Source organism: Delphinapterus leucas, chromosome 2 (genome assembly GCF_059928025.1).
Source record: "Delphinapterus leucas isolate spDelLeu-1000000601 "Yukka" chromosome 2, BTC_Dleu_Yukka2, whole genome shotgun sequence".
Classification (NCBI taxonomy): domain Eukaryota; kingdom Metazoa; phylum Chordata; class Mammalia; order Artiodactyla; family Monodontidae; genus Delphinapterus; species Delphinapterus leucas.
In genome coordinates this window covers 33,342,244-33,367,509 of record NC_143130.1, presented here as the reverse complement: position 1 = coordinate 33,367,509, position 25,266 = coordinate 33,342,244, and the positions used below count along the sequence as shown (strand labels likewise).

Genomic DNA, 25,266 nt, shown 5'->3' with positions numbered 1-25,266 from the left:
GTCGAAGGACCCACATCCTTCAATCCTGGCCAGGCCAGGAGAGGCCCAAGCAGTGCAGGGCCTGACTTGGGGGCTTCGGAGGCTGCAGGCTTTCAGGACCTGGGGCCTTAGTTGGCCAGGATGATGGTTAAAAAGAAACGGTGCTGCTCTGTGCCCCGCCGTGGGACAGAATCGATTCGTGTTGGGTTGATCCACTTCTCAATAAACCCTGAGGGGCTGGGGCAGCCGGAGCCCATTAGCACAAGCCATATGTCCTCCAGCAGGTCACACTGGCCTTCGGCCCCTCGCCTGAGTGACAGTGACAGCAGTGACCTCCCCGACATGGTCACACAGTCCCAAACGCTGGGCACGCCGTGGTGAGAAGGGAAGCTGGCCCATGGCCCATGGTCACGTCCAACCCGGCCCTTGTGTGCTTTATTGCATCAGGGATCCCGCCTGGACGTTGCAGGCCAGGTCTCCCCTTCTATTCTCACCTGAGGATACTGAGCAGCATGGGCCTCGCTCCCTGGTGGAGGCAGTGGTTGAGGGGGGGGGGCGCCTGCTGCCCCCGCCCCATCCCTGTGCACAGCCAGCTGCTCTCCCATGAGCCTCTGTCCTCCCCCCACACCCAGACCAGCGTGGGTGCCAGGCATCCTCCTGTTTCTGAGGAGGTCCTCCCCACACCCAGCCTCGGTGGACATTTGGGTTTGTGCCACCCGCCAAACTTGCCCACCTGCCCTGGACTAACTGGGATGGAAGGAGCCCAAGACGCAGGATGGAGCATCCAAAAAGCAGGACTCCTCAGCGTAACCGAGTTACCACATTTGGGGACAATGGGACAAGGCTGAGTGCCAGGCCCTGCCCCAGATCCACCCACTGGATGTTCCAAGATGGGGAGGGGGCTGCTGCCCATCATGGGGGTGTGGGCCAATGGGGGGAGGCTCTGCCGAGACCCAGGGACAGAGACTGTGGCCTGGGCAGGAGGTGGGTTCCTGGTCCCCAGATGACGAGGAGGGGAAGATGCTGGGCTCAGAGCCCTGCTGTCGGGGGGAGGGCTCGGGAGCCTGAACTCGGCAGGGCCAGGCACTTCCGTGGGTGACAGAGGCCCCCGGCCAGACCAAGGGGCCAGAGCACATCAAGGGCTTCCCGAAGGAGGCTCTTGACCCTCGGGTGAGTCTGGGTCCGGTGCCTTCCAGGGAAGTTGAAAGAGTGGAGCCTCATCCTGTACGGCACGGCCCAGCACCCCTATACCACCTTCAGCGCCCATCAGTCTCGCTCCCGGATGCTGGAGCTCTCGGCCCCAGAGCCAGAGCCACCCAAGGCCGCCCTGTCGCCATCCCAGGCCGAGGTTCCCGAGGACGAAGAGGACTACACAGGTAATGAACCTGAGGCCGGAGGAGACGCTCATTTTTCCAGTGTAGCTCTTAAAATGCGGGCTGTTCCCAGCGGAAGGCGGGGCTAGGGTTGTAGGCCTTCCTCTTTCCTGGGAGTCGTAATAATGATGGTAATTTGCACTCACAGCTCCTCCCTCCCATGGCTCTCCTAATATTTTACAGACCAGTAAGTATGCTTCAAACCAGTAAGTACTCGCCAACCTTCCCAGGCCGGGAATAGAGGTTCCCTATGCCCAACCAGAACGGGGACTTGCCTCCTGGCTAGTGACACTCCTCTGGGGCGCCCCCTTTTCATCAGGGGCCCCCGTCTTCAGTCTCAGCCTCCTGACCCTCTCCCTAGTCCATCCACTTTCAGTCCTTGTGACCAGAATGTGGGAAGGACCAGAGTGCTACCGGGAGCCCAGGACGGTTGGGCTGAGTGAGCACAGCCAGGAGTTGCTGGCAGTGCAGATCTTGACCCGCCCAGGGGCCTGGGAGAAAGACCCAGCACAAGGTCTCAGACCTGATGTCAGAGGACACTGATGCTGCAAGAAGCAGCTCAAGCCTCTCACAGGAAGTAAAGATGCCTCGTTGCAAATCCTCTTCCTCCTGCTGCGCCCCTGCAGGGTGGCCCTGGGCTCTGGGCCTGCAGCGCTCCACGCTGAGAGCTGGGGCAGCATGCAGAGGACGTTCCCAGCTGCCGGGCTGGGCACAGTTTCGGTCAGCGAGCTAGGTGGCAAGCTCTTCCTTTCCCTCTGAACCATCCCAGTGATTTGTGAGAAATGGAGCCTTTCTGGTTGGGCATATTTTCCTTAGCTAAATGTTACAGCTACTTGATAAATGATGGGTGAGATCTAAGAATACTGATGCTTTGAGTTATCTAATAGCTTCTGAAGAAAAAAAGTAACAAAATGGGAAACTCCACCAATACAGATCAAGCGTAAATTATGGCCGATTCAATTTTAAACTTCTTCTACCGTGCCTTTAAAATGGAGCATTGAATTATGTATGGACTGATCTGCTCTGTTTCCCCCTGTGATTTATAACCTGTGGCAAGGTTCGGTAATTATTAATAAAGGACTGATTTTCCCCCCCTTAAAATCTGCTATGACTCTAACCTCACACTGTCCTGGAATCTCACTCTAACTGTTCTGCAGCCCAGGCCGCTCAGTCCTTCCCAAGCCTGGCCCAGGTGGTTAGAGGGGTCTCTGGGACTAAGGTGTGTTTCCGACACTTGGGGAAGTTCCGTGCAATCTCAGGGGCAAGTGGGGCGGGTGCACCAGTCACAGCAGGAAAGAGCGAGAGAGGGGAGGGGGCAGGAGGGGTGTGGCGTGGAGGGAGAGGAGGAGAGGGCTTCAGGGGGAGGGGGAGCAGTGTGGAGGAGCATCTCGTTGGTGCCCTGGGGGAAGCCCTCCGAGTCACAGACAAACAAGCCCAGGTGCAGAAGCACAGGGAGAAAGAGAGGGTGCTGGGTAGGGGAGATTTTGAGGTGGGGCGATGATTCTCGAAGACTTTCTAAATATTTATTTATTTATTTGGTTGTGTCTGGTCTTCGTTGCAGCAGGTGGGCTCCTTAGTTGCGGCACGTGGGCTCCTTAGTTGCCAGCAGGCGGGCTCCTTAGTTGTGGCATGCAAACTCTTAGTTGCGGCACGTATGTGGGATCTAGTTCCCTGACCAGGAATCGAACCCAGGCCCCCCCACATTGGGAGCGTGGATTCTTAACCACTGCGCCACCGGGGAAGTCCCTGTTGATGCTTTCTGTGGAGCTTCATGCACAGCTGAGGGGTGAGCTGGCAGGGGAGGCTGCGTGCCTTTCGGAGGCGGAGCTGGTCATACAGACAGTGGGGGTGGGGGGCGCTGGGCCCCGCCCTCTGTCCGGCAGCAGGGGGCACCAAGCAGCGCTGTGATGGGGGCACACAGGTGGAGGGCCAGCTCTCCCCGGGACAAGGAGTAAAGGGGAGGAGGTGAGTGAGGGCCGGAGAGGGGAGTCCAGCCGCCCATGGACAGTAAGGATCCCAGGACGGAAGGGGAGCGGGGCTCCTGGGGGGGTCAGGGGTGTGACAGGCGCCTCGCCAGAGCCATCTGGACAGCTGCCCTGTGAAGGGGTCAGCTGTGAGGTGGACACGAGTAGGGGACACTCTCAGCCACTGTCACCACAAGTGGATTGGGATGAGGCAAACAAGGACCAAGTCAAATGAGAATCGATCCCCAAATCGAGTGAGTCTGGGGCCTGGGAAGGGGTGGGGGCACCTTGTGCTCCAGCACGACCCCAGCGCCCTCCCCCACCCAGACCACAAGGAGCGTCTAGTGCATCCCCAGGGATGCACGCGGCTCTGAAAGGGGTTCACGGGGGGACCCACAATGAGAACCTTGGAAACGTCGGCAGCGGTAAACCTTCAGGGAGGGAAGCCAAATACAGTTGAGTCTAACACTGGGAAGGTCTGGAGGCCCTTTAAAGAGGAGTGAAGAGGGCTTTGTGCCCCTCAGCAAAGACCCATTGTGGGTGGCAGAGAATGGGGGCTTTTGTCTCTCCCTCACATCCCCAGGAAACTCTGGTGGCTGGCAAGACACCTCTTCTTTGCTTCTGAACTCACTCCCCACCCCCTCCAACAACTAAAACCTTGTAGAAGGTTGTTTTTTCTTCCAAGGACTCAAAAACTTTCATAACGCCCCGCCGGGCCCCTCCCTCCCCACATGGGGAGGCTTTCCAGAACCATCTCCCAGAGGAGGAAGAGCGTCAGGGGCCAAGGGAGGTGGGGGTCCCAGCACAGCACCGGCCCTGGCCCCCAGATGAGGAGGACACCTATGGAGGGGCCGCCCGGCCTGAGGGCAAGAGCCAGTCAAACTGGGCCCTCCCTCGAGGCGCAGGTGGAGGGGAGACCTAGGACAGGGCGCCCGATGGGGTCCCCCAGCTCCTGCGTTTTTCTCCGTCGCTTTGACAACACCACACAGGCTTCCAGAGTTAGAATTTGGGGATCGAGGGAAGACAGGATGCCCCCCTCTGAGGGTGAGAGAGAGGGGAGCTGAAAAGGGCTCAGCTCCCGCCCACCCCAGACCCACCAGGGTCATGGAAACCCACCTGCCTCCTTCACCGCGTGTGAGGGACATGGCGCATTCTATTCCAGCCTCTCCCGCTTTATTTCCACCGGATCTTCACTGCTTGGCCGCAGTTTCCTTAGCGCCTTCAAGCCCTCAACGCCCTGTATCGCGTTGCTCTTTACTTCACGATGGAAATCAGAGTTGGTGGCTGGTCCAGCATTGTAACTCCGCTGCAGGGGAGGACGCTGCATGCGGCTGTCCCCTGCCCCTCCCGCCCCACCATGGCTGCTCCTCTAGAACCTCACAATGCCCGCCTTCACCTACCCGGGTCCTCACCCACCACCGGCTGTCCTGCTTGTCCTCGGGCCATCCCTGTCTCGAGTCATCAGACCCTCTGACACTGGAGCCCAGAGCCAGGCTTGGCTCCCAGCTGAGGCGGGTCCTTCAGGGGTGGGTGCTCTGGCCCAGCAGGGGCCTGTGAGACCCGGACATGGGGTCCTAGGAGACTGGACGTGATTGAGAAAGCATCTCTATGGGTGAAAGGAAATGCTTGTTTCTTTAAGGTGTGTGCCATCCGGAGTGTGGTGACAAAGGCTGTGATGGCCCTAATGCAGACCAGTGCTTGAACTGTGTCCACTTCAGCCTGGGGAGCATCAAGACCAGCAGGTAAAGGGCTGGGCCTCCCCTGCGTGTCCTGGAGACGCCCAGCGTCCCGCTAAGGTGGCCAAGCTGTGTTCTCCACCCCCGCAGCCTGGCACCATACTTAGGAATTAACCAAACACCCTGGAAAGGAGATCACCCTGAGGGTCACTGCTGGGGAATTTTATGTTTTGGTAACCTTTTATTCTCATCTTATAAATAACTCGTGACCATGAGAACTCAGAGGCCGTGGCATTGTTTTGTCTGTGCTTATAAACTTTTTTCTCTCCATTTTGCTAAACAAAAATGGGTCGTATTGAGCATGACAACCACTTGGGAACTGCAGACAAATGTCATCTTAAGGGCCGGTACTGTCCTAAAAGCACAGTCGGCCGTGAATGAGGAGCCCCCATCCCTGAGCACCCGGGTAGGGGTGCAGCCCTCCTGGGGAGCACACACCCACCAGGGCTCTGGCAGGGGTGCGGCTGGGACTCTCACGGTGTCCCCGGGGCCCAGACACAGCCGCAACCTCCCTGCGCTGGGCGAAGACGTTTGTCCTGCTGGCTGGACACAGCCTGGAGACCTCTCACTGCCCGTGGGCACTGTCAGTGGGGTTTTGCCGGAGCTGAACGTTCCAAAAGTCAGCTACCATCGTGGTGTTGCCCAAGGAAGCCAAGCACAACCTGCGAGTGCCCCCGTCCACCTCGGGGAAACTTTGAAAGGGCAGGAGTCCCAGGTTCCCATGCAAGCCCTCAACCCTCTCCTGCATCAGGAACTTCTCAGGGGCATTAATGGTTTACCTCTGCCCTGGGGCCTTTGTTTCCTCAGAGTCTGCTGACCGGGAGGCAGCTAAGGCTTCCCTCCCAGCCAGCTGCCCTGCCTTGGCCTGACCCTCGTGCTGCCGGGTAGGCGTGGGGCTGGGGCCAGTAGGAAAGTCCTCTCCCGATCTGCTCCCACAGGAAGTGCGTGAGCGTGTGCCCCTTGGGCCACTTTGGGGACATGGCAGCCCGCCGCTGCCGCCGCTGCCACAAGGGATGCGAGACCTGCTCCGGCCGGGGCCCCACCCAGTGCCTGTCTTGCCGCCGCGGGTTCTACCACCATCAGGAGGTGAACACCTGTGTGACCTTCTGTCCCGCTGGATTTTATGCTGATGAAAGTAAGTGTGTGTCCCCGGGCCTAGAAATGAGGAGTCAGCCCCGCTCTGGGCTGGGGTCCCCTCTCCTGGGAGAATTTTCCCCACCCTCTGCTTCCTGTGTACTCTGTCCTGAGAAAGGACCCTTAACGGGAGGGAGGGAGAGAGGATGAAATCAAAGCCCTTGGACCCTGTTAGTGGATAGCAGTTCACACCCAAAACCTGGCCAGGGTGGTTCAAAGTGACTCAGAAATGGAGCCCCCGTAGTCTGGGGTTGTCACACTTCTGTAGGTCAGTGTCCATTATTCAGGATGGACAGGGAGGTAGCTTGAGCCAGTGGCTCTCAGGCTCAGACCGATTTCAGACATCCAAATAGAAAGGCTTCCGGGTAGGCCCTGCAGTCTCTCTTGGAGCAGTGGATGTGGGCGCTGGGCGGGGTGCAGGACCCAGCACCGGCTTGTGGCCTTGGTGGTTGAAACTGGGTGAAAGCCCCTCCCAGCAAGAGCCGCTAAGCTGAAACCAGGGTGTAAGGCCAGGGAGGTTTGCGGGTCTCCATGAATGAAGAGGAGCCTGCTGCCGGGCATAACTGGGTTCAGGAGGACAGGTTGTTCTTGGCTGTGCACTTTACATAGTGACCACACTCCCAAGAGGTGGGCGACGCTTTCCTCACCTTGCAGGTGGGGAAGTGAAGCCGAGCGAGGCCAACGGGCCCACAGCTAGCAATGACCCAGTGAACTCAGAGCAGCACAGGCGTCCTGCCATCCTGCCTGTCCTGGAAAGTGGAGTGGTTGGGCTCTGGGGCCGGGACCTCATGCCAAGGTTTGAACACTCACCTCAGCCTGGAAGAGGCCAAAGAGAGGGCTTGGGTTAAATTGATGGAGGACAGTTTTCAGATGACGTGTTGGCCGTTGTGCAGGGAGGGGGCAGCGCTTCCCAGAGCTCGCCTCTGGCCCGCGTCCTGCAGGAGGGGTCCCATCACAGCGTTGCTCTCACTCCTCTGGGGAAGGAGCCAGGGATCCTTAAGGACATATAAAGCCATGGAATAACCACACTCTTTAGAGGGGACACAGAGTCATGCAAGACACGTTTCACAGGCTTTGCAAACACCTGCCCTGGGCTGCAACCAGACCTGTTTTCGGGGCAGAGGCTCCTCCATCCCTACCCCCCACCCCACCCCTGGGCAAAAACCAGCCACCTCGGTCACCCCGAGAGACCCCCAGACGCCCTCGCTGAGCCCCTGCAGCGTGTGTGTGATGCCACCTGTGGGGCCCCGAGGAGGAGGCCCCGAGCACAGGGTGGTGCTGACTGGGTGCCAGGATGAGTGACCTGGGTAATCACCGAGACCCAGGGCTTCCCCAAGGTGTGGTGGGTGTCAGAGATTCATGTCTGTGCAGGTGACCGCCAACGTGTCAGTAAAGACCCCTGTGAGGGCCCTGGGTGGGTGGGGTCACTCAGGGGAACCCTCAGGCCCCACCGGTCACACTTAGGAAGACTGGCACCTCCCTAAACTCTGCTCTGCTGGCTCCAGTCCCGGGCGAAGATGCGGGACTAGAGCACGTTTCCTCTGGAAAGGGCCCACCTCCAAGCCTCAAGGTCGTGTGAAGACTTCACTCCAGGAAAGAGGTGCGAGGCCTGTGATCTGACACCTGGGCACGCGGTCTCCACATGCCTCTGGCCATCGGTCACTATGTCACCTGTCTAGCGACAGCGCTGGTGACGGCTGTTCCATCAACCCCGTCTTGGAACACCCGAGTCTCGTTTGCCCGGGTTTGATCCACATCCACTCTTCCCACCTCTTCTCTTTTCCTCCTCTTATTTTTCTCCAGATCAGAAAAACTGCCTTAAATGCCACCCAAGCTGTAAGAAGTGCATGGATGAACCAGAGAAATGTACTGTCTGCAAAGAAGGATTCAAGTAAGACCCTCCCTTCAGACCTGAGGCGCGGCCATGGGTATATGCTGGTATAAGTGTCTGTCATTGATTTACCAAGTGTTTGCCTCCTTTTCCTAAAAGCTAAAATTTCAGAGGCCCAAAGCCTTTCAGGATACAGATTCCGAGTCAAAATCAGATTTCCACTTAGAGATTGGTGTTTATGATAGAAAGTCAGAGGATGGGGAAAATGTCTACATTTTATGCAACATTTGGAGAATTGGTAAGAGCGAGAGTGGATCCTCTCATAGAAAGTAGGGCTGGCGGCTGGAAGGGTGGGGAGTTCTAACAAAGCACAGAGCTCCCTTTCTTAGGCACCGAGCCCCACTCACTCCAGTTTCCTTCCCAGTCTGGATGACTGAGGGAAGGGCAGAGGGGGCTCGCTCCCTGGAGATACTCTGTAAATTCCTGGTTTGCCTGGCTCCAAGCTCAGCCCACGCCTCCTTTAAAAGCATCTGACCAAGCTAATGATTTTTTACTAGAATATTTTGGAATGTTGGTGTAGCCTGTTTACTGCCCCCAAATATACATTACTTCTTCCTTGAAGTTATCATCTAGAAGTTTAGAAATCATTCTGTGCAAAATTGTGCTGTGGACCCTCCCGCGATCCAGTCTTGAACCAGGGCCTGTACTTTAAGAAGAAAGGGACGGGTCAGCGAGGGCAGTGAGCAGGGGCGGGGCCGGGGGGCATCACCGGGCTCTTGTTAAAATGCAGGTGCTGGGCTTCCCTGGTGGCGCAGTGGTTGGGAGTCTGCCTGCTGACGCAGGGGACGCGAGTTCGTGCCCCGGTCTGGGAAGATCCCACATGCCGCGGAGTGGCTGGGCCCGTGAGCCATGGCCACTGAGCCTGTGCGTCCGGAGCCTGTGCTCCGCAACGGGAGAGGCCGCAGCAGTGAGAGGCCCGCGTACCGCAAAAAAAAAAAAAAAAAAAAATGCAGGTGCTGACCCGGCAGCTCTGTGACTCTGCGTTTCTACCTGGCCCCCAGGGGACAAGGATGCTGCCGTTCCTGCAGCTTCCCCTCCCCTCAAATTCAACTCCCCAGGGTTGAATTCTTTTGCAGTAGGAGTGAAGGAAGAAAACCAGCATTTTACTCCAGCTGCTCTCACCAACACTGCCTCATTTAATCTTCACAGCAACCTATGACGTATGTGACATATATGGCATTTTTCTTCACATTTTACTAACGGGGAGAGGTACAGTTTCCAGGAGCAGCATGACTAAGGTTCCCCAAGCCCGCCCCACCCCCTCCAGATCAGGGGATTGGAGAGAAGAGGGTCCACTGCCCCACGCTCCTGGGAGTCGGAGGAGGGAAGGGGGACAGGACCCCAGAGTCACACGTCATGCCCGTTCTCTGACCCAGGGAGCTGGACGAGGCAGGATGAGGAGTGGAGGGGTGACATGTGGAGGAAGGGGAGCCTCAGAAGGGAAAGGCGGAGAGGTTCAGCTGGCCGCCACTGGGGCCTGGAAGCTCAGCTGTGGGGACCCTCCCGCAGGGCCCCCCACCCAGGCCGGAGACTCAGGGTGTCAGGGGGAGGCACTGTGTTTCCAGCTCCCTGGAGCCTGTTTCCCAGTGGGGATGTGCTGGAGGGGGCGGTTCATCCCTGCTCCTGTGGGTCAGGTGGGGGAGAGGAGGTCAGATGCTCAGGCCAGGAGCTGTGTCCTGGGGAGAAAATGCCTCTGAGGCAGCAGCCCCCCAGGTGGAGGCAGCGGTGCAGCCGTGATGAGCAGCCAGAGAGGACTGCGGACACTGAAACATCATGGGCCGTAATCCACAGAAAGCTTTCTTTTATTGCCCAATATCCTCTTTAGCTGTGGCTTCAAATCATCGGCCCCACTGAAGCAGTGGGGGCGGCCAATCCGTGCGTCCATCTCTTTAGGCTGGGAACATCCATTAGTAAAGACTTGACTGAACAGCTGGTGCAGTGGCCTGGGGGCTGGGACGAGAGGGAGCCCTGGGGTCGGCTTCCGCCTTGATACAGAGATGCTTTCAGCCCCACCAACGTCCCTCCCCACCAAGTGCAGGAGCCTCTGGATCTCACAGACCCTGGGGCACGTGTTTGATGTGTCAGGCAGCAGATCCATCTACAACATGTGCAGCAGTGAGCTTGGGAACTGAAGCAGCCATGGCAGCCAACACCCATTCACACTGCTGGGTGCCCGACACCTGCCAGGGTTCTGTCCTCAAAGTAACCTGACCACGCAGGAGCCTTGGTGGACAGCTGAGGGGACGGAGGGGCAGGAAGCTTGGCTGGCCTGCCCGGGGTCGGGGCTTCACGGCTGGGAAGGGGCAGAGGGTCTGCTCCAGAAGCCGTGCACTCACTGCCTGGCCGAGCGAGGTGAGGGAGGAAGGCCAGAGCCACAGCAGGCAGGGCTGCTAGGTCCCAGGAGCGGATTTTATCTCAGGTTCATTGTGAAGCACAGACGGTTTCCAGCAAGGGCGAGGCAGGGACTCAGGGTCAGTCTTGCTGCCAACCCCACTCACGCATCACAGGTGCCAAGGCTTCACCCAAGCGGCTGCGCCCAGTGAGACCGAGCCAGTGGGGTGACCCACCCGTGCTTGAGTTCTCCTCGTGGGCCTTGGGTTCTAGCGTGATTGGTGTCAGTGAAGAGAAGGTGTCACAGAGCAGAAGAGCACAGAAGGCGTGGAGGGCATAGCCTCCTGCACAAGGACCGAGGCCACGGGGCTTTGGGAAGGAGCTTCGGGACCACCGGCCACAAGAAGGCAGAGACTCTGCTTCCAGGCCCGGGTGTCCCTTCCAGCCGGCCTCGAGATGCTGCAGGACAGCTTTGCCGCTTTCATTAGTTCAGAACCTTAAGTGACTCTGAGAGCTGTGCTTTAGCAACTTTCAGTTCCTCTCATGAAAGACATTTGAGGGCAAATCATAATTGAATTAGAGCTTTGGAAAGGATATAAAAGACTGCCTTTTTTTTCTTTTCAACAGCCTTGCACGGGGCAGCTGCATTCCAGACTGTGAGCCAGGCACCTACTTTGACTCTGAGCTGATCAGGTGCGGGGAATGCCATCCCACCTGCCAGACCTGCGTGGGTGAGTTCACGGCCTGCGGGGGCCACATTTGGAGCCCAAGTTCCCCAGGCCGGTGGGCTGACTACCTGGAAACCCAGAAAGCCCTAGGACTTGCGGGCTTCCGTAGGTGTTGCAGCATTAAATCCCAGAAGCCCTACCAGGGGCTGGGAGAGGGGAAAGGGGAATAGTGATTAATGGGTACAGAGGTTCACCTTGGGAAGATAAAAAATATCTGGGGATGGATGGATGGTGGTGATGCTTGCATAACAATATGAATGTACTTAATGCCACTAAACTGTATGCTTAAATGGTTCGTATGGTCAGTTGTACGTTACGTACATTTTACCACAAATTTTAAAATTAAAAAGAAAAACCACAAGGGCCCACTTGGAGCAGCCTGGGTTTCCCGGTGTCAGGAGCCCAGCCAGGTAGGGGATGCTTTCAGGCCGGGAAGGGATGCTAACTGCTAGTGAGCTCTTGCGTGGAACCCAGCCCTCGCCTCAGGGTAGCAGTGCCGGAGTTTCACGATTCATCGATTCTTCAGGGAGAGGCTGGGCAAGTTCCCGTGGTGAAGGAAGAAGGCTTTTTAAAACATAGCCTTAGTTCCTTGTACCTGTCTTCCCTATCTTGAACATTTTACTCAAAGAGGAAAAGATCTCTGTAAACAATTTTATGTGTATTGTAATTTCCCACAGAGATGATAGCATAGCTGCCTTCCAGGCACAGTTTTTATGCAGAATCACAGAGAATGATTGTCTTGTTGGGTTTCGTGCTGCAGACTTGTTGGCACCGGGATATTGTAGCACATTCTGAGCTTGTGGACTCATACGTTTTTCTGATTGAATCTTCTCCTCTTGATCCTCCTTCCTGACCCAGCGCTTTGGTCCTTGTTCTAAGAAACCCACATCAGGTTGAGTTTTTGCTGCAGTAACGCTGTAAGAATTAGGTCTCTGCTGAGTCACTGATGCCGTAACATGGGTCCCGGGATGCGTGGCAGGACGGGGCAGCCGTCCCAGTGTGGCCACGTGAGCCCATGTCAAGGGGCCCTTGACCCTTGACCCGAAGTGGACATGCCATGGCAAAGACCAGCACTCTCAAGGCCTTTGGAAGATGTGCCTTCCTGGGGCCCCCTCCTGGGACAACCCCCCGAAAGGCAGGGGCCCAGCAGCCTTTCCTAGCGTTTGCCTCGTGGCCTGTCATTTTCATTGTTTCTTTGACTCATTGTTTAGCCCAGGTTGAAAGAGCATTGCCGATGTCACTTATTTAAATTTCATAGACACTTGAATCCATAAAATTCAGGCGTGTAGCTTTATAATGCTTTTGATTTCATTTATTCAGTGTGGTTTCCTTTGTCTGCATCCGCGCACTGCCTGTTGGCAAACAGTCTCTCGCTCAGTCCAGAGACCTCTTTGTCACTTGAGGGGTCAGGCTGTCCAGGGGTCTCCCCTGCTCCCCACACCCGCCTGCCCGGGTTCCCTCTATGCTCTGGGACGTGTGCATCCACCCCGGCCACTGCTAGGACAGGGACCCCACCCACTTCCAGCGCTGAAGGCTTCTCGCTGCCTGTCACGGTCCCTGTCGGGAGCCCCTGGCCACCCGGCCCTCCCCTCCCAGCTCCCTCTCCGTGACCACTGCTGCTCCCCGCCTGTGAGGGGCCTGGGTGCGGTGTGGGGAGAGTCGTGGTTAGGCACGAGTACAGCATGGAGCACGGTGGCATCTGTCCCCACCCCAGGCCAGCAGTACCTTGGGACACTCAGTGGTGACTCAGTAGGAATAAGCCTCTTCCCATCCTGGTCCAAGTACCCAGAGCCTCTGGCACGGATGATGTGATCCCTTGGTGAACCCATCTGCCTTGGGTGGGTGCAGGGGACCCAGCAGGGCATGGCGCGTGGGTCAGCGGCTAGCGGCCTGTGGGGCACATGTGTGTGGAGTTGAGGGGCATGAGGGCCGGTCCTCACCCAGGGGTGCACGACATGAAATAGCAGATAAAAACCACCATGACAGGTCAAGAGAGAGATGGCAGAAGAAAGGAACGCGTTTTGTATCTTAGCACCCTTCATAGCACGTTTTTCCTGCCTTTTGAATAAGGGCCCTGCGTTTTCACTTTGTCCTGGGCCCCACAAATGATGCAGTGGATCCTGCCTAAGCATCACCCATTTTGCTACGATTTTTATGATCTGTGTCCGCTTTTCAAGTGTCTGACGCCTGGAAAGCCTTGTGACTAAATGGAATCCCTGAGAGACTTTGAATTACAAAGTTCACAATGTTTAGTAGTAGTGAAAGTAGTTGCTCTAGGAGATTTGTGTTGACTCAGCTTTTGTCATCGTGGTAAAAGATCCGGGACATAAAACCTACCACTTTGAAGTGCGCGCCTCAGCGGCACTGAGCACCTTCACGTTGTCACGGGGCCGTCGCCTCCGCCCGTCCCAGGGCTTTCTCTTCTTCTAACCCCAGCTGAACGGGTTTCATCCGCTTTTTTTTTTTTTTTGCGGTACACGGGCCTCTCACTGCTGTGGCCTCTCCCCTCGCAGAGCACAGGCTCCGGGCGCGCAGGCTCAGTGGCCATGGCTCACGGGCCCAGCCGCTCCGCGGCATGTGGGATCTTCCCGGACCGGGGCACGAACCCGTGTCCCCTGCATCGGCAGGTGGACTCTCAACCACTGCGCCACCAGGGAAGCCCCATCCACTTTTAAGTTTAGCAAATTGAGCATTAAACTAGGAGCAAACAAGAATGAGTGTTCTTTCCCATTGCAGAAGCTCCTTAGGCACTGGGGACCCTGGCGGCCCGGGCAGTAGGACATGGGTGGTGGGGTTTGTGGAGGGCACCAACGCCAGATGCTCCCTGCAGATAAGTGATGGGGGCTGGGGCACAAGAGCAGCCGTCCATCCAGAAGGACATAAACCAGATGCATTTGTGGGGCGGCTCTCCCACTGCGTTGCTGCAACAGAGGGAGGACACCCCCGTGGAGACCCCAGGCAGGTGGGCAGCTACTCCTCATGAAGGCCCTGGAACCCCAAGGGCTCCCGCTTCTGCCTCACACTCGGTCCTGGGCGAGCTCAGAATCCCCTTCCAAGCTGGAAGCTATGGTTCTGAGAGCAGAAACCAGCTGCCAGAGCACCAAGCCTCGGGGCTGGCAGAGCCGCCCTGCGGACCTCCGTCTGCAAAGGGGTCCTCCCGTGATGCAGCCCAGAGGCCCCCCGTAGGTCCAGAATTCACTCCACCTCTGCCTCAGCTGTCAGGCCTCAAGCCGAGACAGGACCACAGTGGGGGGAGGTCTAAGGAGGGGCTGTGGTCTCCGTGAGCATCTGAGATGGTTTCTCCCTGAGTTCGATCCTCCAAGGCAGCCAGTGGCCACCTCGCTGCCTCTCTGATGCTCCTTGGGGACTCTGACACGGAAGTGCATACCCAGCACTGACGTGTCGTTGGCCTGAATGAATGAACAGATGGGGAGACAGACAGATGGACAGCATGGTTTCTTCACTCTGGACCACTGCCTGCCCAGGCTGGTGAGTCCTCCTGAGTGGGCTGCAGATTTTCCTTCACGACTCTTGACCCTTCGTTCAGAGCTCTTGCCTTTTCTGGTCCCCACGCCTCACCCCATAAGCCCTTAGCTGTTTTTTCTCTGTTGAAAGAGTCCTGATCCTTCACACCAAATACCTGTCAACCCCAGGCCCCCAAACCTCTTCTTTCCCTTTTCCCACATATTCTTACATCAAGTTCTGTCCACTAGAAATACGATGTGAGCTACTGATGCAGCTTTAAGTTCCCTCAAGAAACAGGTGAAAATAATTATAACATCTTATTTAACCCCATGTATCTAAATGCTATCATTTCTACATGTAATCAATATTTAAAAAATCAACGAGCTATTTCACTTTTTTTTTTTTTTTTTAACTATGTCTCTGAAATCCAGTGTGTAAGTGTGTTTGGCCAGGCCAAATTTTGAGAACTCAGAGCTACCTGTGGCTGCCCTAGCCGAAATCGGGCCCGGGCCTGTTGGGAAAGGAAGCACCTGGAATCAGGGCCGATGAACGCGGCCCAGGCAGCGGGAGGTGTGCTGAGCTTGGTGCAGCCTCCGTGTCCCCATCCGTGAGATGTGGGCATGAGGCCCACCTCCAAGGAGTGGCGAGGCGGGCCCGGAGCAGATGCACAGTGGCACCTGGGTGAATCTAGCTGTGTGGTGGCCTTGGGGTGTCTGAATAGGACCTGGATCTTACAGGTGCTGCAGCAGGTCTTGGACACGTGATGGGCAGGTGGGCGGTCCCTGACCTCTGCTGCTTTTCCCGTACCCCTCAGGGCCCAGCAGAGAAGAATGTATTCACTGTGCCCCAAACTTCCACTTCCAAGACTGGAAATGTGTGCCAGCCTGTGGCGAGGGCTTCTACCCAGAGGAGATGCCAGGCTTGCCCCACAAAGTGTGCCGAAGGTATGTGCGCCTTCCAGGCAGTCCTCCTGACTTAGCCCGAGATGGCCGGGGACGGGCGGTCAGCAGTGCCTGTGGAGGAGTGGCAGGAGGGCTGGGTCTGGTGGCCCCTGTCCCAGGGGCTGGGGGCAGGGTGTGCCATGTTCCACGACAGCAGTGGGTGCAGTGGGCAGACAGGAACCCGTTTACAGAGGAGGGGACCCTGCAGGTGGTGATGGCCAAGGTCACAGTCAGGCGGCGGCCCTCATGCCTTTGTTCACGTCTTGAGTATCTGTGGAGACCTACTGTGTATCAGGCGCTGTGTGGCTGGGAAGGCAGGACGCGGAGGACGGGGCCCTGACTGGCGGAGCCACCACCCCGGGGCAGACGCCAGGGACCCCACCTGCACCCCGGACCACAGTGTGTTCACGGCATGTCATTAAGGAAACCATGTGTAGGATTTGTTTAAAATTTAAATTGGATAATTTAGAGAAAATACAAGATCCCGACAACTTCCTCATTCTAAAGCCGCTTCCAGCCAGTGCAGAGATGTTATAACCCTGCTCGTTCTCCTTTTCTGTTCCCTCTCGTGTGTCCGCCAGGCGCACCATCCTTTTTTGGGGGCTCTGAGCAGTGTTCTCTCTTGTCACGGGATGCGGGCAGTGAAAGGAGAAGCCGTCTGCCTGGTGTCCTCTTGTCCTGCTGAATCTTGCCTCATGTCAGGCCTCATCACCTGGAGCCCAGGAACAGGGCAGGGCAGTCTGTCTCGTCTAGGCTGAGAGTGACGATGAAGGGTCTGCAGGCGACCTTGAAGATCATGATGGTGGGAGTGGGGAAGGGACCGTCCCTCTGATGTAGACTCAAAGAGGGAGCCTCAGGCGCCCACTTCAGAGCAGTGCAGGGAGACCATGCCCATCTGGCAGCTCATAGCTGGAGACCCACAGTGGGGATCTTTGAGATCCTCTCAGGCTGTGTTTGAGAACTCTTGTGGATTGTAACCTATTCTTTAAAACAAACAAACAAAAACCAACAACCTACGTGAGCAAATGAGAGACCACCTGCTCCTTGCGCTTGTGGGACCCACTCAAAGAGGGTTAGGGTTTCAGCCCCACTACCCAGCCACCTTCACCCAGCCTTGCTGAGTCCCATGAAGGACCCTCGGCACCGGTGTCTGAAGTAAAGTTTCATTTTAACCAGCCAGCTGGTTCCAGGGTGATTACCCTAAGTATGGCAGCCAGGGACAATGCGCATTACACAGTGATAATCAGTTTCGTTTGTCAGACACCCTGGCTCTCAGAGGATGCTGGGAATTCCCACGAGTATGGCAGACAGCCCCCGCAGGGCACCCAGAAGCTATGGGGTCCCCAGTGCCAGGAGGCAGGGGGCAGGCAGCCCCCGTGAGCCCCTCCTTGGCTGAGGAGGGCAGGAGCTCCCTGGGTGCTCACCTCCACGCGTGGCAAAGCTTTCAGTCTTGGAGGGTTGCTGGGGCTGACACAGCAGGCCTCAGAGATATACCCCCAGGAAGCGCCCTGCACGGGACACCTAGGTGGTGAATTGATAGCACTTCAGAGAATTCCCGTCTCCCGAGTCCCAGGGCTCTGGAGACCCCTCAGTGTGGATGCCCCTGGAAGGACAAATGGCCTTGGGCTTCTCCCCACCGAGGCAGCAGCAGCGTTCAGAGAGCCTGGCTTCCCGAAGACCCCAGAATGCTGAGTGCCGGCCAGGGCAGCCTCGAGGGAGCGAGCAGCTAGGCAGGGCTCTTGGGGAAAAGCCGGGCCGGGACGCAGGCCTGCCAGGTCGGCAGCCTGGATGCCGAGTCGAGACCCGTTATGCTGAGGCCCACGGCCGAGATCAGTCCATGATGAGTATCTCAAAAGAGGCGCCGGCCACCCCAAGACTTAGGAAGAGGACCTAGAAGAGGGAGCAAGGACCTCTTTGAAGACAGAGCAACTCGGTGGGGTGTCTGCCCCCCACCCTCCTACCACCCTCACTCCCCCGGCCCCTCCTGGGTATGTTGAGGCAGGGCAAGACTCAGGCAGGCCTTCTGCTCTGTCCTGTGCCCAGTGTGACGAGATATCTGCCATCTGACTGTCACCTGGAACAGCCTAAAGACGGGAGGCGGGGAAGTGGCCCCGGCAGCAGGGCAGGGAGAGGACTGCATCGGGCGCCACCCTGCAGAGTTTGGCAGGACAGTCGCTGTGGTGTTTGGGGGTGAGGGCAGAACCAGAGGCGTCTTGAAAGCCCCCTGCCCAAGAGGACCACCTGGCAGCCACGATAAGCTTGACGGAGGAGCCAAGAGGGTCTCTCGGAGAAACAGGGGCCCCGAGGCAGTTGGGGGAGCGGCCTGGTGCCGGATTTTTCCCCAAGCCGGGGCCTCCAGATCCGAGCCCAGGCTGGCCGACAGCTGACCGAGGCCTTGTGAGGCCCTGAGAGAGAGCCCATCCGAGGCTGCCCGGGCTACTGCTTGCGGAGCTGGGAGATGCTGAAAAGTGGTGGAATAAGCTGCTGCATTACGGTCATTGTTACATGGCCGAAGAAAACCGACACAGCTCCGGGGGCTGCCGCGGAGATCCTGGGGCTCCGTGAGGCCGAATTTGGAGAAGAAAGAGAGCTGTGCGCAGCCGGGTCTCCACTGTAGCCGCCCCCTTACTGTTACAGCAAAGCAACCCTCAGCCAGGGCCTTTGAGACAGCTGACCACCAATTACATGGCTTGGCTTGGCCCTAGCTCCTGTGTCGCTAGCAGACGTCATCTGTAACAGAAGCGGGAGTTGGGGGGAGTGGTCCCCTGTGCAGTGGCATGAGGGGCCTGTGGCCCGGCCAGAGCAGTGCAGCAGGACAGGGGCCAGGCCCTGGGATCTTCCCCAAAGTGCGCACGTCGGGCCCCGTCCTCCCGCTCCTGGGTCTGTGAGGGGAGAGGGCAGGCTCTTGCTGCAGGAGGAGGAAGTCGGAGGGGCTCCTGGATGCGGTTTGCCTGTGGGTTTACACGTTTATAAACATAAACTATGGGCCCGAACTCCAGTTTGGAGGTGCCCTCAGTGACCCCAGGAGAACAAAAGCCACTTCTCATCCAGGCTGAGGGCCTGCTGTCCCGGAGGCCCTGTGCAGGCAGAATCCATGATGGCACCTGACCCCGGCACAGGCCCACTCAGGAAGGAGGCCTACAGTGAGCCTTGCTGTTGGCGTCTGGTCGCTGCCTGGGAGGTGGCATCTGTCCCAAGCGCTGCCCACCCGATGCCCCGCCCACCCTGTCCGAGCCCTGCTCCCGGGCCTGCAGCTGACAGGGAGCTGGGAGGAGGGTCTAGGGAGACCCAGTCCCTGGAGCTGGACACGGAGAAGGCAGCAGGTACAGCCCAGGTCCCTTCATGGCCCAGAGCAGGAAGGGGCGTCGGCAGGCTCTTCTGTGAAGGGCCCGATGGTGAGTCGTTTAGGCTTTGCTGGCCGTACAGTCTCCAGAGCAGCCGCTCAGCTCCAGTGCCACAGACGCAGCCACAGGCAGACGCAGATAAACGCACGGGACAGTGGAGTGCGCTGACCCTCCCACCCCCAAGGTCATGGCACTCTGTCAGCAATAGTCCTGGGTCCCGTCTCCGGGACAGGTCGAAAGGGCATCCCCACCCTCTGTCCCCAGGGGGGAGGCTGACGTCACCACAAAGGAGGCTCAGCCCCGGCTAGCCCCAGGGTCATGTCCGTCACATTCAGGGGAGCCTGGCCCCAAGCCCCAAGAGTCAATGCTGACATCCTCAGGGAGCCACCTGTGGCCACAGTGCCCAGGAGGGCGTCCAGGTGAGCCACGGGGAGGTTCAGAGACCTGGGCCCATCCTCAGCTCCGGGCATCCTCCTGCCAGCTGGCCGTGACGCCTCCGCGCTCCCAGGGCAATAGAGGAGATGCATGCAGATGCTTGGCCAGGGCCTTGGGCCGTCGTGGGGGGCACAGCTACAGCCAGGGGGTGCAGTGCGGGAGGGCGGGAGGGCTCTGGGAAGGGGCCTGGAGTGACTGTGTCTCTTTCCCATCTGGGAACCCGTGTTCCCCTGCAGGTGTGACGAGAGCTGCTTGAGCTGTGAAGGCTCCAGCAGGAACTGCAGCCGGTGTAAGACAGGCTTCACACAGCTGGGAACCTCGTGCATCACCAACCACACGTGCAGCAACGGTGAGCATGGGCGGGTGACGGCCCTGAGCTGCCTCAGGGCTGCCCCGGGCAGAAGAGAAAGGAAAAGAAGATGCAGGGACCGCAGTCCCTTGGACAGCCCTGTGGCCCCTCCTCTCAATGACCGCTTGGCTCTCCCCTGGGCCTCCTCCCTTCCCTTTAGGCCTCTCACATTGACCAGACAGGCATCTCCACTACCAGCACAGCTAGTGCGGGTCGGTCCGTTGAGTAACTCTTACAAATGATTCTGTTCTTGCACCGTTCCCACTCTCCTGCCATAAGCCCAAGGTGGCCTGGGTGTGGTGACATGTGTTAGGAGAGCCCAGACCTTGGAGGTCAAAGTCAGGAGGCCTGAAGGCTCTCAGCCTCCCTGCACATGTGTCAAGGCCTGCGTGTCCATGGGAAGGACCTGCCTCTGTGCTGTGGGAGAGCCCTGGTGCTCTAAGCCGACAGGGAGAGACAAGGATGGACTGTGAAAACAGGATCTCAGAGGAGACCAATTTGGGGATTCCGGGCAAGAGAAAGCTTGGCAGGGGACTCTGGCCTGGAGACCCAGTGCAGGGGCCGTGGGCAGACGTGCCATGGCGAGAAGGAGCCTCCATGGCTCAGCAAGCCTAGGGAGGAGGAGTCTGGGGCTGGCTCTGGGCACTGTGAGCTGGCAGGCGTGCAGGAGAGGGTAACCGCCAGTGCCATGCTGTCCGTGGGCACGGAGCTGGCACCGGCCCCGGCCTGGCAGAGCGTGAAGCCCGCAGAGAGCACCCTGGGCACGCCCTGTGGACCACAAGGTGGTTTTCTTGGCTTGCAGAATTATGTCCCTTCAAAGGCCAGGAAGCTCCTGATTTAGGAAGCCACCTCCTTGGGTTATGTATCCAGCCCGAGAAAGTGAGGCTGTCCCCGGGGTGGGGGGGTCTCCCGGTTCCCATGAATGGCAACATTCTCAAAAGCCAGCTGCCGAGGGGAGGGGCCAGCCTCCATGGCTCTTCCCTTCCCCCTCAGCCTTTCCCTCTTGGTGACCCCCTTCCTCCCCCATTTGGGGTGTCCCCGGGATCACGGCATAGCCTCCATCCTGCCCCTGCCAGGCCTGACCCCATCTTCCTCCCAAGTCCCCCAGCACAGCTGTCCAGGAAGAGGAACAGGGACCACGAGGGCTCCCTGGCACAGCCCAGGTGTCCCCAGGCCCCACCCACTCCCCTGCCACCCCGAGTCTGCTTTTGTCTCCCAGACTCAGCTCTGGCCTCTGCCACGCCAGGCCCACCACACATCACGGGGGTGACTGGGAGGGCTGCCGCCCCCGCTCCCACTATGTCCCCAGCAGAGTGGGGTGATGGGAACAATCCTAACTGGCCCCCAAATCTCACATGTCCCTCCTTTCTCCTTCCCGGGGGCCCAGCCGATGAGACCTTCTGCGAGATGGTCAAGTCCAACCGGCTCTGCGAACGCAAGCTCTTCATCCAGTTCTGCTGCCGCACCTGCCTCCTGGCTGGGTAGGGGCGCCCGGCCGCCCGCACAAGGCAGGGTCCCTCCTGTCTGTCCATCCACCTTCCTCCAGGCTGTCGGCCAGAGTCCGTTTCAGGAGTGGTACCCTGCATCTGACAGCTTTATCTCCCCAGGAGCGAGGTCCTTCCGCGGCATCTCTGGGCGCCCAGGCCAGGTGGGTGAGGGCTTTGAGGAGGTGTCGGCAATGTCCTCTCACACCCTGCTTGCTGGCTCCATTCTTCTGGCTAACTCACAACGGGAACAGAACCAATTCCAGGAATCCACAGCTCCGGCTTCAGAGCAGCTTCTGGGACCATAAGTTTACTGAATCTTCGAGACCAAAGCAGAAAGGCAGGATGCTTGGTGCATTGCTCTTCTCCCCGTGCTTTTGGGCAGCCCGCAGACCCCTGGGCTGTGCCCCTGCGTGATGGAGGGCTAAGGGGCATACCTGCTCATCTGCCTGCCACAGTCTGGGGGATGGTCTGATCAGACTGTAAATAAAACGGATTTCGGGGCAAACGTGTGACCGCTGGGGATGGAGCATCTATTTCTCCATAATCAGCGATTTCTGAAACTGCAGCCATGGCTTAGAAAGTCTAATCCCAAACGGATGGGTTGGAGGGACCCTCCTTCCTCTGCCGCCCTTTCCTCTGAGGGAGCTGAAGGTCCCTGGTCTCTGCATCCTGTCTGTGTCTCTGGGAGTCTCATGGCCCAGATGAATGGTCACCTCTGCCTAACACAGGAGGCGTCCTGGGGGCTGGCCAAAAGGTGCCCCAACGACCAAGCAATTCTTCCTACCAAAATGTAAACCCAGCCTGTGAACTGTTAATTGTCTGTCGTGTCCCATTTTGTGGAATTGCTTTGAAAATACATTGGCCCTGCTTTTCAGGAGACTTGTTCTTAAGGTGGGCGCCCCTGTGTCTGTGTGTGCTATGAGCCTAACGACATGGCTGGATTTATTTTTGCCAAACCTGTGTGGGTATTTTATAAGCTACGTGTTCTAATTTTTACCAATGTTAATTATTTTGACAAATATTTCATATATTTTCATTGATATGCACAGATCTGCTTGATCAAGTCCCTTTAATATGGGAGTAACATTTGCCTTAAATTTTTTCGAGCTCGTTCTCCATTTCGTCCTGCTCCCCTCTTTGACTGTAACACATTTGACGAGTCCCCTGTCAGCTGGGGGGGAGCCCAGCTGTTGTTTGTTGAATCCACAACTCCGAAAATGAAATCCACAAAGCAAATACAGTGTTAACCCTAAATTAATAAAAGAGTTAACAGTTCATGGCAAAGGAGCCTGTGTTTCTTCCCAAGGCACAACGTTGAAACGTGGGTGCTGGCCAGTGTGTGAAATGGCTTTACGTGTGCTTTTATTTCAAGGGCTTTGAGCTTTAGCGAATAATGCTGCCGCAAAGTCGTGGGAGAATCCCAAAGTTCCAGCTCCAGGGTGTCCTTTGGCAAACAGACCCTCTTCGGGCCACGAAAGCCCAGACTGCAAGCCTCTTCACCTAGCCACGAGTGTGATTTCATTAGGTTACAGCTTGTCTTCCGCACAGTGGCTGAAATCCCCGCACCTGTGGGCTCCGCGCTACATGGGATTTTTACCCTGGCCTCTCTGTGAGGTCGGAGTTGTACTTACTAGGAGTCCTTTGTCTGCAAATATAGGAAATGCACTGACTAGAACTGACTTGGGAAAAGACAAAAGTCGGGGAGGGCCGTTGTTTTGGGATTTCAGGGTTGTTTCGGAATTTCAGGAAAGGTGTAGCCGGGGCTTGGGAGCCCTGGGACCAGCATTGTCACCTGGACCCTCATTGCAGCAGTGCCTCCTCTCTGTCCACTTGATGGGACAAATGACAAGACCACTCAGAGCTCCCAAGAAAAATTGGTGCCCATCCAGCCCTCTAAAGATTTCTGAATCTGCTTCGGGCCCGGGTTCGTCTGCCTTGCATCCGTGTTTGCCCAGTTCCACCAGTTCTGGCCACAGGGACACGTGGCCCCGGAGCCCTTCCAGTGACCACGTGGCCGGAGGTGGGGAGCAGCGTGCAGCTCTCGGAAAGCGGGGGAGGCTATGCGACCCGCCAGCTAGCTGCCGCCAGGAGCAGGACTTGGCCCGAGTTGTCAAATGTGACGTAATGAAGGACTGAGTGAGTGTGTTTGGGAGACAGTAGCCAGGACTGGGCAGAATATCAGTAAGAATTCAATCTCCACCAGGAGCCTGATTGAATTAATACCAGCAACTTGCTAAGCACCTCTGGTGCAGGGCACCATTTTAGCCCCTAGAGCTTTTTGTCCACTGAGAATTCATGGTTTAACATGTTTGCAACTGAACCAGAAATCAAGTCCTGTTATTACCAAAGGACACCACCTACAAGAAGGCCAGCGGGCAGCACATACCCGCCCGGCAGTGGCTGGGCCAGCCTGTGGCGAGTGCAGTGCGGAGTTGAGAAGGTGTTCACAAAGGCCTAAGAACCAGTCACCCCCTTGTTAAAAGGGACTGACCACATAAAATGCCTGTTTGCAAATGGTCTGACCTTAAGATTATCTGGACTCTGTTGGGGCAGGACACGTCTATGGATTTTGTTTTGCATGATGGACTCGTGTCCTCTAAACCCCTCATTTCACAGACCGAGGCTCGTAGAGCTGAAGTGACTTGTCTGGGGCCGCCCACTGACGAGGGTGCTCCATCGTGTGCCCCGGGAGGGAGGCTGGCTCTTGGCAGGAGGGATGGTCACTTCTGCAGCTGGCCAAACATTTTAAGCTGTCTTTATTGCCAGGGGATGACATTTTTCTGACCTTGTCCCCAAAGTCTTTGGCACCTCACAGTGGTCCCCAGATGCACGTCCCCATCCCTCCCAGGCCACTGCTGATTTTATACGTTGTACCTCTTCAAAGGGCTGGGGAGAATTGCACTTTTTACAGGAGATGCACTTACAGTGGGAAGGAGGGGGGTGAATGGAGCTTTAAGTACAAAACGGTGGGGCGGGGAGGGGGGCAACATAGTCTAAATGTGGCCAATGGTGCAGTTCCCTTGAACTTGGGGGACTGCCCTTCATTGCATTTAAATCATTGATAATGTGGCTGGAGGAGCCTTAAGCCTGCAAGCTTGGGGCACACTGGGGCCCCTGGGAGCAGGTGAGGGGTGGAGGTTTAGATCACAGGACGCAAAGGGGAAGGAGGTGGAGAAGTGAAGTAAAAGGAAGGTTATTTTAATAAGAACAAGCAAGGGTGATGGAAAGTAATACACCATAGTCATTCTCTGGCATTGTAAGGTTCTGCCCAGCCGGCTGAGAGGCAGCTAGGGGCCGACTGTCATGAGAAAGGAGTTTGCATCCTGTCCCAGACTTCTCGGCTGCTTTCCTTCATGAGCCAAGGCTTTATCCGTCCTGCTGGTTGTCTCAGGCTGTCCTGACGCCCTAGGCTCTGCGCCTTGTCCGTGCACGGAACAGCACCCCCTACATGGCACAGCAGCTCCTACCACCCAAAGCTGCCCCCCCCCCCGGGCACCCCCCACTCTGTATCAGCTACACTAAGGGTGGTCCTGTTGAGCAGATGGGCACCAGCGTGCCCAGAGCAGAGCACATCTCATTGCAAAGACAATGGTTCTCACCCAGGGGGTGATTTTTGTCTCCCTGGAGACGTCTGTACTGACATCTAGTGGGTAGAGGCCAGGGATGCTGCTAAACATCGTGCAATGCACAAGACGGTCCCCACAGCAAAGAATTATCCAGCCCCCAAAGGTCAACGGTGCCGAGGAGGCTGAGAAACCCTAGCCAAGAGAAATGAAATCAAAAAAGAAAACCTGTTCTCAACTTCCTAGAGATACCCTAAAATGAATAAAACCAGCTATAGCTTATGTCCCTGTTTGTGAGCTGAAACAAGGGAAACCCGTACTACTTTCCTTTTTTAAAGTAAAGAAATAAACCCTTCTGTTTTTTGTTTTGTCTTGTTTTTGTTTCTTAACATCTTTATTGGAGTATAATTGCTTACCCTTTTGTTTTTAATTGAATAAGAGAAGGGCTTGTCAAATCAGCTCTCTGGTCTAAGGACTCCACCTGGTGGTTCTCTCGGGAATGAAGTGAAGTTTGGATTGTTTTCTTTATTTTGAAACAATCTATCG

At 57.1% G+C, this 25,266-nt stretch overlaps 1 protein-coding gene across 10 annotated transcripts in view; it reads left to right on the top strand.

Moving 5' to 3' along the window:
• The window catches only part of PCSK6 (proprotein convertase subtilisin/kexin type 6), a 187,454-nt gene extending 165,022 nt beyond the window's left edge, over positions 1 to 22,432 (top strand). For 2 of the 10 annotated variants that reach the window (XM_089906643.1, XM_089906646.1), the window contains exons 14-22: positions 1,176 to 1,355; positions 1,501 to 1,539; positions 4,956 to 5,058; positions 5,991 to 6,187; positions 7,990 to 8,077; positions 11,036 to 11,139; positions 15,416 to 15,545; positions 19,558 to 19,670; positions 21,278 to 22,432. In XM_089906643.1, the coding sequence (XP_089762769.1) occupies positions 1,176 to 1,355; positions 1,501 to 1,539; positions 4,956 to 5,058; positions 5,991 to 6,187; positions 7,990 to 8,077; positions 11,036 to 11,139; positions 15,416 to 15,545; positions 19,558 to 19,670; positions 21,278 to 21,462 (1,139 nt within the window). In that variant the 3' untranslated portion in view covers positions 21,463 to 22,432. The other 8 variants (XM_022554545.2, XM_089906644.1, XM_022554547.2 and 5 more) reach the window with 8 other exon arrangements.
• The last annotated feature ends 2,834 nt before the right edge of the window (positions 22,433 to 25,266 follow it).